This window comes from Diadema antillarum, unplaced genomic scaffold (assembly GCF_040938485.1).
Source record: "Diadema antillarum isolate AM-2024a unplaced genomic scaffold, OU_Dant_1.0 seq00000024_RagTag, whole genome shotgun sequence".
NCBI classification, from domain to species: Eukaryota; Metazoa; Echinodermata; class Echinoidea; order Diadematoida; family Diadematidae; genus Diadema; species Diadema antillarum.
Window position 1 is genome coordinate 604,465 of NW_027271142.1, and position 10,536 is coordinate 615,000.

At 38.4% G+C, this 10,536-nt stretch overlaps 1 protein-coding gene across 1 annotated transcript; it reads left to right on the plus strand.

Moving 5' to 3' along the window:
- Positions 1 to 4,186: 4,186 nt before the first annotated feature.
- LOC139725191 (proton-coupled folate transporter-like) lies at positions 4,187 to 9,926 on the plus strand. Its single transcript, XM_071636283.1, has 7 exons — positions 4,187 to 4,607; positions 5,026 to 5,534; positions 5,940 to 6,120; positions 6,668 to 6,799; positions 7,600 to 7,683; positions 9,108 to 9,264; positions 9,854 to 9,926. The coding sequence occupies exons 1-7, from the start codon at positions 4,187 to 4,189 to the stop codon at positions 9,924 to 9,926; spliced, it is 1,557 nt and encodes a 518-aa protein (XP_071492384.1).
- Positions 9,927 to 10,536: the final 610 nt, after the last annotated feature.

Here is a 10,536-nt window from a genome sequence, read left to right on the forward strand (position 1 = left end):
GTATAATGAATTGCAATTTCATGTTTATATCTGTAGTACAAACAGGTTTGTTATATTCATATGTATACATCAAGTCTTTTATGTACAATTGTGAGCAATTCAGCAATCCATATTGCTGCGAGTCACGATTTCAATAAACCATGAATAAATAAATAAATAAATAAATGTAGTCTGAATTATCATCTGTGAAGTTGCAGTCAAATCAACAGACGACATTAAATGAAGCATTTCCAAACCATTTTTGTTTAAATGTATGTAATATTGTATGAGTATTCTTATACAACTGCATAACAATGTTGCTCGCCAAGGTACATATAATATATAAAAGTCGCAGGACTTTGATCATCCTTGAAGCTGATAGAACTTTCGTTATCAACTTCCCTCGTTCATAGGACTTTCCCTTTTTTTATCCTATCTAAAGTCTTCTCCTTCTTCTTCTTTTTTTTTTTTGGGGGGGGGGCAGCATTACGTAGAGAAAAGTTACGTAGCATAGTTGAGAAGTATGATGTATTAGAAAAACAAAGTACAATGCATGCACTACCGTTAACAAACACGGTTATAACGAAATTTCGCTACAACGGAGTAACAATTCGGGTCCCGAAATTATCATTACTCAAGTCTATGGTGCAGCATTTGCTTACAACGAACAAGTATACAACGAAATTCTCGATAGAATGAAGTCATTTCCTAACACCAATGATAAAGAAAATAAAATGCTCTATTGGAACGAAATGTGGGTCACCAACGGAAGCAAAAGAAATATAAACTCTCCGTGGGCGAACTCTTCACATTTCACCTTTAATAGAAATCTCTCAATATTCGCCCGCTGTGCCACACACTATTAAGAGGAGAACTTATGTTATAATAATACCTCCCGAAGGTTTGTTGTTCCAAAACTCACAAATTTCGTAAAATCATTATTACAGAGATCTTAGTTAACCCGAAAATAAAAGGGTTCGTTATTACGAACATTCGTGGCATTTATCCGAAGGTTCGTCAATCCGAAATTGAAATAAAGTTCGTTACTGTGAAGATTCGTTAATCCGAAAACCAAATAAGGCTATAGTTACTCCGAAGGTTCGATAGTCCGACGATGAAATAAGGCTTAAAGAAGAAATTTATAGGAAATAATATCATATAAATTAACTGTTTTCCATCATTTAATGTTATTTTGATTAATTTCTGACATAAATCATGCAATAAAGTTGTCTCTGCTTTGAATATAAGAATCTTTATTTTTACCAAATTTGAGCACTGGAAAAAGTTCGATGCGGCTACGAAAAGTGCCAAATCTGTGACGTCAAGACGTGTGCATGCAACCCAGCGGGATTTACGTATACATAGGCAAACTGTGTGCACTTTTCAGGAAATTGGTGTGTAATTCGTTGTCAATCTAGAATAAATCGTCCGCCAAAACTATACATTCACGTCGTGAAATTGTTTGTTTGTTTGTGTTCATTGGAATCATATTTTATACCCATAAATTTACGGAAAAACAAAGTTTTACAAGAACAAAACCTATCGTCAGCACAAGATTCACGATTGCCGTGACCAGCTGTTCCTTCGTACAACCACATTTTGCTGTTATTGACACAACAAATCGATCATTGTGGGGGAATTGCGTATAGCTGAGGTAATCTTACATACTCATGAAGGATGACAACTAAGTCAAAGAGCTGTAATTGATTGGATATCATTTTTACACCCATAAATTTACGGAAATACGACGTTTGAAAAGCACAAAACCCACCGTAATCAGCTCAAGATTCGCAATTGCCGTGATCAGGTGTACGCACAACAGTACCAGCAGAATCGGCAGTGAAGAGGTATTCCTTGATGCCGTGATTTCAGCTTGATTCTTCTTCGAAATGGCATGATGAAGGTTTGTTAGATAAATGTGACCTTTTTTTTCTCTTGTGTGTTGGTTTAAATTCTAATTTCTACCTCAACTTGCTCAAAAACAGTCTAAAAAAGCGGGAAACTGCAACATTTCCGTGTTGAGCAGCAGTCACGAAACACGTGTTGCATGCAAGCATGCACCGCTGCTGCAGCGATCCCCATAGTATAACACGTAGGGTGCTTGTAAACAAGGGGGTCCTCGGCGCAGTTGACCAATCGTGAACACGTATTTCGATCACGTGTCTTGGTAAGCAACAAGGCTGTTTACGCGTCTGGGAGACGATTTGCATAAAATTACGCATGTTTCAGACGAATTTATGAATGAAAGTGAGTAGCATGACATCATGCAATGACCATATTTTGAATAAGCAGAGGTAGAGCTTTCTGTAGGTACCAAATGTGTCAGGGTTCAACGCAGAATGTCTAAGACACGATCGCCAAAAGAACGGTCATTTTCGCCGTAAGCGAAGGCGATTATTTTGGTCTTTAGACGTAAGATTTTGGCCAACATTTGAGATTGACATCCCACTTTACTCTTCGAAATTCCACATTTTGTAGGTTGTATTTCGAAATGTTGTTGATATCAATCAGAAACTAGAACATTTCCCCTACAACGTGATACCAAAATGTCAATTTGGTCCCTGAGGTAGGTCATTTTTTGACCTTTTTCGGGCTGTAGCGCGAAATCACACATTTGCCGAGAAGTTTCGGGTTTTGCCAGAGCGTGTCTCAATAGCCGTACGGCAAATCAGCTCATACACATGATGTGACGTCGCTCAAATCCGATGTTTCTTGTAGCGAACGGAGCTACGTGGTCATGGAAATTGGGTGTTTTTTCAATCTCAAAAACAGTTGGGGGGTAAAGTTACATCGTCTAAAAGATATCCAGTTTTGTTAACTAGCTTCTTAGCTTTCCGTAGATATCAAACTTGTCATATTTCTAGAATCTCTATAAATTTCAGCTTTAATAATCAGAAAGTGAAAAAAGCGTGAGTTCAAACAAGCCTTCGCAATGGCAAAGCTTATTCACTCTCGGATGAACGAACCTTTAGAATAGCGAACTTTATTTTTCGTGAACTTTTAATAACAAACCGAATTTTATTTTTGGATCAACGAACCTTCGAAATAACGAATCTCATTTCCCAACCGAATAACTTAAGTTTAGGAAGAAGGAAACTTCAAAATCACGAACCATTCTGCATTGTGGGATTGGCAAACGTTGCAATAACGGACCTCATTGATATTTTTATTTTCCGGATTCATGAACCTCACAAAATAACAAACCATCCGAGTAACGAGCCTTCCTAATAATGAATATTTTTGAAGTAATGTAGAACTTAAACGAATTTGATTAGTTAGCAGCACATTTAACATTGCTTTTCGCGCATGACATGCATGATGAGTATTCAATAAAAGAAGGATACAATATACGAAGGGTTTCTATTTATTCATTGCCTATACCCAAACAGAAGCAGAGCTTTCTCTAAGGGTTTCGTTTTCTTGTTCTGTGATTATGCTTGAATTTCAATGCCACGTATCTTGCAGGCAGGAAAGTCAACAACTTCCGCAGTTACTTAAAGGTACACCGACACGCTTTACAAGAGGGTGCTGTTGAATAGTACGTAGATCGCCGTCAGTTACTTACACAGATCGTTAATGCCATCAAGTAGTTCAGGCATTAACACGCACAATTCAGCTGCTAGCCATCAACAAGCAAACTTTATCTTCAAAGAATGAAAGCGGAACTAGCTGTGGATAACGGTTAAATCAATAGACGAGCTGAGATTTACATCATTTCGACCACTTTCGTCATACATTATACATAAAATCGGCTTTATTCGGACGTTCGGAACTAGGTAGATGCATAAGCGTGGGTCCATGCAATTGCCCCCTCTTCAATACTAAGCCTTTTTGAAACGTTTGAAAAATACAACCGAGAGAGAATGAAAATTGTCCTTATTATTTGTCCTCAGTGTATCATTATATCTCATTGCAATTTAGAAATCAAAGGAAAGTATGCTTTCAGCAAAATTAGGGCCTATAATGTGAATATCAATTTGGTCTAGTAAAGTTTAAGAATAATGTAAGATATGATAATTAATCACACACATCATTGACACAATGACGAACACAGTTGTTTGTTTGCTTGTTTGTTTGCCTGTTTTGAAGAGGGGTTTGATTATGAATATTAACTGAAAGCAATTTATCCTTTGACAGTTTCTGACGACTAGCACTTTTTCTTTGCTTCAGTCTCTTCCTGGCACTCCTGTAGTAGTTTTCAAGCGCTATGGCCAATCACGACAGCGATGTACATGTCAGAAAAACGGTTGGTGGCGCTGTTCACAACTCTTCAGAATTACTCCCTGACAACACATCCACACCGACTGAACGCCTCATTGACAACTCCAAAGACAGCGGAGAAGCTGTTGCCAAATGTGGACTGGAGAGGGCGAAATCACGTTTTATGACAATAGAGCTGCCTGTGACACTCGCATGTTTTTCGTACAGACTGTTGGTCACGCTGGAAGCAGAGTACATTCACGCGCGTGTCGCAGCAGACTACAACTTTTCTCTGAACCTCAACGCTTCCCAATCCACTTGCGACGCGGATGGGAATCTGAACGGGAGCTCTGCGAATGTAAACGAAGAAGTACAGTCTGTTACGTCACTCTGGTTGCTGTACCTAGGCTTAGCAATGTTCATCCCGAGTAAGTAGGCCTACATTATTCCTTTACTTCTTTTGGAAAAAAATGTGAAAATAAAGTTTGAATCGAATTGAATTAGATTGAATTAGTATAACAAAGTGCGCTTTTTGCAGCAGTACTGATATCACTTCTAACAGAATTGCTGAGGAAATTTTATCCAGAACATTTTCATTTTGATGATGATGACATTACAACGCATTTCATTATGCACGCATGAAGAATATTAATGTGTGCATAGAATCTGTCCTTCGTAGCTCACATGACTATGATGAAAAATATGATGATTTTCCAAAACGTCATATTCAGCTCTGTACAAAAGGATTACGTCAGATAAGTCAGGGAAAGGTGCGAAGAAGAAACAAAAAAACATCCACCACGCTTTTTTGTTTTGTTTTGTTTTTGCTTTTTCTTTTTTCGCCAGACTTATTCACAGCTCTTTGGTTCGGTTCCATGGGAGACCGAGCAGGAAGAAAGCCCGCCCTCTTCGTTCCCGTCCTTGGATTCTGGTGCCAGTCCATCGTGTACTTCGCCATCGTCCGATTCCAGCTTCCTCTGTATGTATTCATCGCCGGTGACTTCATATCGGGCTTCTGCGGGTCTACCGCCCTCACATTGTCAACGGCGGCAGCGTACATTACGGATGTGACGTCAGTAAAGTCGCGCACTTTTCGCGTAGTGGTGCTAGAGACGGTCGCGTTTGTCGGCAGCGCACTCGGGCAGATTTCGCTCGGACTCTTGTTGCAGTATGGCAGCGGCGGCGGCGAAGGCAGTAGGCAATATAAGGTCTTCCTTACGCCCTTGATTCTCGCATTCGCCACTTCTAGTGCATCCCTGATCTATATCATCTTCCCCCGGGCACTTATCGAGACTGTAGACAGACGGACGGCCACGGGTAGATCGCTCTTTTCTGGTGTTGTCAGTATGTTTCGGGTAAGTGTCGAGCCAAACGTTTACAGTTGTAATGCGAAATGACATGTCCCTCAGTCAAGTGTGATAGATCTTGGTACTCCAACCCTCTCTGCGAATCTAGCTGTAGTCATCGCATCTGTTGAGAAATAAAGCACGGAAAACTTACATTATATATTTGGTATTAAAGGAAATGAATGGGGAAAATGAAAAAAAAATCAAAATAAGTTTGAAAAAGTGGATAATGACATTGGCAATTATTTGTAAACAAAATTATGCTCCATTGTGAAGACTTAGCATGTTATATATTGAGGTTTCATTACAAGGAAGCGATAGTATGAATATGACTTTCACCTGCTTAACATGGAAATGTAAAGCAAAGATGAACCAAATAACCAGTAAACATAACTTTATGTCTTGACCGCCAAGGTGAACATAAACAGGCGCAGATACAAGCTGGTTCTCTACATGGCTGTGATGGTGTGCGTCACGATCTCTTCAGCGAGTCTCTCGAACCTTGTCGTCATCTACAGCATAGGGGCGCCCTACTGTTTCACGCCTCTTCAAGTGTCTGTTCTTCAAGTTACCTTGTACATCGTCAGCGCACTTGGTAAGACAGAGAGAGATAGATTAGAAGTTGAAACATGATTTTAGCAAGTCAAAGTCACTCCCATGTAGATTTTTATCATTTTTCTGAATGTCACAGAGAGAAGTATGCTGCCTGCCAATAACTTGAAAAGATTATTGATAGACTCCTGCTTTACCTTGTCTCCGACAGAAACGGGGAAAGCATAATAGATTGAACACGATTTCATGTTCGCAAGAGCAAGGCTCCCAAACAAATTTTCCGGAAAAAGAAAACATAAAAATGAATGTGTTTGAGATTCAGTGAATGCGGAAAGGCAAGTGAAACACGTAATAATAGTAGGCCTATCAATAAAAGCGTATAATCTTTTATAGATCGTAAACCTACAATGACTGTGTTTAGATCAAACTGATTAATCGTGTAAATTGTGTCGTTATGAGTGAATACTATTATTGTCAAAATAATGCTCGTTAAAAGTGTATATATGAAATCATATATGTTTATATATTTGAAATATATGAACATTATACACATATGTATAATGTATATCCGTCTAATCGCTTCCCAATAGGAATGATTGTTGGTGGTGCGATCCTGCCGCGACTCATGAGGGAGAACTGGGTCCTGCAGCTGAGCATCTGGAACACTCTACTGGTATACGTCATCATCGGGTTTGCCCGAAGTCAGGCTGGTCTTTTTGTAGGTAAGATATACAGTACACAGGCAACATTCGGGGTAAAGAAGTTCCTTGGAGATCCTTGTCAAATGTCAAATAATGTCAATTAAATTTATGATTATGTTATATTCACAATTTGCAATGTATGAAATATAATAAAAGATAAAATAAAAATATAAAAAATTGATGTAATACGATATAAAAAGCTTTCAATCAGAAGACGCTAAATCCGTTGAAAAATGATGGATTTAGCGTCTTTTGGAAGCAGGCTCTTCATTTCATATTCTTCATTTATATAATGATATACAAATACACGTATATATATTTATATATATTATAACTTGTTGAATATGATCTCTTGAGATTTCACTCTAGCCGCCCTTCAATACACAGCCAACCTAGTCTCAGTCAAATCCAAAGACCCAAGAGAATCCTTTGACGTCCATGAACTGTGACGTAAAGGATAGACAATCTAACAGCCATTATTGAGTAAATTTTTCTCTTCCCATCATGTGTTTACTGTCGATGATAGTTTTTATTTAGGGTGATACAAAAGGCGAAAGCAAGTTTTATGGGAGAAATTTGCGCACTACCTCTTTAAATTCTAAAGACTAAGGTGCATTGCCCCTTTGTGAAAAATGCCATCATGATCAGTTAACTCTTTGACGCACAGAAGCAAAAAAAAAAAGAAGATAAACAACAAAACGGAAACAAATAAAAAACAACAAAACCGACGAAATATGACTCCTAATGTTTGATAGTCCCTTGTCTTGTTAATGCTAAACTATTATCGGTCTGAAGTGATTATGTTTGGAAATTCTGTATAGGTGTGACCGTCGCAGTCCTCTGTGCTTTATGCTTCCCGTTGGTAAGATCCCAGCTATCGAAACTGGCGGAGCCCAACGAACGCGGTAAGTTTCTTCGCTTCGGGAGTGAGTTTTTATAAGCACGTGTTCTGTGAGTCTACAATATTTTCATATTGTTACGTAGTTCATTCTTACAGGGTGCATTTTAAAGATATACCGCTTTTGATGTTCACAGTTTTGCATAATTTTGTTTGCTCATTCGTATACACTGTGTTGTCGGAAGATGATACAGTTCGCTTTCTACAAGTATGTAGGCCTACTGCACCTTAAAGGTAGGGGATACCTTTTACAGACCTCCAAAAATGCAGCAATTTGAACATCAGGGGACTTGTTTAGGCCACTGCTGAGAAATTTGGAAGTCAACAGTTATCTACTATTTGAATAATGCACAAAACTCAACTACTCAGTAGTTCTGTGTGTCAGCCACACTTAAGCCTTTTTGTTGCAGTCTTCTGTATTTTTTTAATCTATAAACACAAATCTAAAAGTATAAGAGCTGATGTTATAACATATAGAGTGTGTGGCAAGAATGTATATAGAAATGTTTGTAAGTTTTGATGAACTTTCTTCACAAAATATACATGATGGACACACATGCAGTGCATGGGTCTGCAAAGGTAGCCTAGTAATGTACTGGAATTTACGGTGAGCCCCGAAAAAAATTCAATTCAAAATCTAACGGTCAATAAAAAATGTACTAAATGTTACCTTCCACTTTCAATACTTTATGGGAGTTTCTAAAATGATACTCTCTTCAACATACCACTGTATTTATACAACTCTTCATTTGAGGCATGCAAATGGGATTCCCTACCTTTAAAGGACAAGTTCACCTTGGATTAAGAGAATGCAGCAATATTAGTAGAACACATCAGTGTAAGTTTGAGGAAAATTGGACAATCGATGCAAAAGTTATGAATTTTTAAAACTTTTGTGTTGGAACCACTGGATGTGGAGACCAGTAAGGCTCATGATGTCATATGAGTACAACAGTATAAAGAAAATGTAAAGAAGCCATAAAGGATCACTATCATTTAGATGGGTGGTTGAGTGTGAGGGTGTGAATGGCCGAAACCTCTCACTTTGTAAATACTATGGCAAGCTATTACAATGTATAATCACGTCTTGTAAACTTTTTAGTCTTTTCAAAGAAATTTGAACAAAAAGTGGAAATGAATTGTGGCAATAATCGTATCATAATACATCACAAAATATATGATATGAGCAGAAATACTCAACAAAATCTGTCACATATAACAGTTAATAATCACTTACTATAGATAATACATCCTTGTATCATGAAATAATTTGAACTTCCGTTTCCGGAACAGTCACGGGAGACAGCTGCAGGCAGCGAAAGAAGTCGAAATGCAATCAACTAAATACTTATTACAAAGTCTCTCTCTCTCCACATCAGTACTCTACTGACCCGGAGGTACTTGATAACACTCGACATCTTCCGTTTTTAGGTCTGATGCTTGCCACGGCTGGCTGTATGAACAGTGCGGCCTATATCATCACGCCCCTCATGTCTCAGTATGTCTACTCGGCCACGGTCTTCTTCTACTCGCCCTTTGTCTTCTTTTTCCAGGCTGCTTTTCTATTCCTACCAAGCCTTGCAACGGGGTAATAACCTTCAACTCAATAAAATAAAAATCCATGATGTAAAAAGCAAGCAAGGAAGCAGACTAACAAAACAAGAAAAACAGCAACGAATGAATAAATAGATAAAGTGAGAGACAAATTTGATAAAAAACAAACAAACAAACAAACACCAAAATCTGTCCCGAAATTACATCCTATATTTCATCCTTCATTATAATAAAAGAAAGAAGAAACGAGTCAACAATGTCTTGTAGTTGGAAAAAAAAAATTGAGGTTAACGTGAAAGAAAAATTAATTACTATGCCAAGAATATTTAAATGTTAAGAGCCTAATCGACGGCAAGATGGAAAAGGTGACAACGTTATTAAAGGAGAAAATAAAAGAATAAAATATATCGAACTCGCAGCTTCAAAACTGAGACTTCTCCATAGGCTATCGATTAAAATTTAGTCGTAAATTTCAACACAGTCAATGATTTCTTATACCTTTGATTATTATACACATGTGCCTATCTATGACATTGCTGAAGAGAATTAATCATTTCTGTTTGGTAGAGCATGCACTTTATGAATTATTTTTACTCATCCGTTCTTTCGTCTCATTCCTGCAGGGTACTCCAGCGTCTGGAACGAAGACCAGCTTCCCAAATTCTTATGGATAATGATTCCGTCAATAATCACTAATCTTACCTATAACAGAGTCATACTGTAGCAATTTACCGGTAGCAGTTTGCTATTATTTTTTTTTTATCGAAATAGTCCAGGAACTTGCGAGCGCGTATACGTAGATATAATACAAACGCACACACACAATCACGATGCACAGTACGCGCTCACAGACACATCACTTGGGTTTCAGTTGGGATCAAAATCGGAAAGAATGGACCTTTCTGAGGGAGCGAGGCGATATGGTGCTGTATAGGGTATGGGAGAAGCATGCATGACGGCACGGATGAATTCGGCTGGGGGATGTGGGGGGGGGGGGGTGGTGGGGGAGGGGAGGGAAGGAGATCGGGAGGCGGTATCCTCCCTTCTCTCTATGAAGTTTTTGCATATATTCTGTATATAGACTTGAATTTCGACGATGTAATTCGTCCTTGAATTAAAAAAAAATGAAAGAAAGTGCCAAATTCACTTGTCGATATGTGCTCCTCTTTTCTTTTCTTTTCTTTTTTTTTCACGAGAACGTGACTCTCTAATTTCGACATCCAAAAGTACCAAGGCTTTAGGTAATCAGCATGAACGACGGTGGGGGCGCTGTGGCATAGTGGATAAAACTCCCGACTCCCGATCG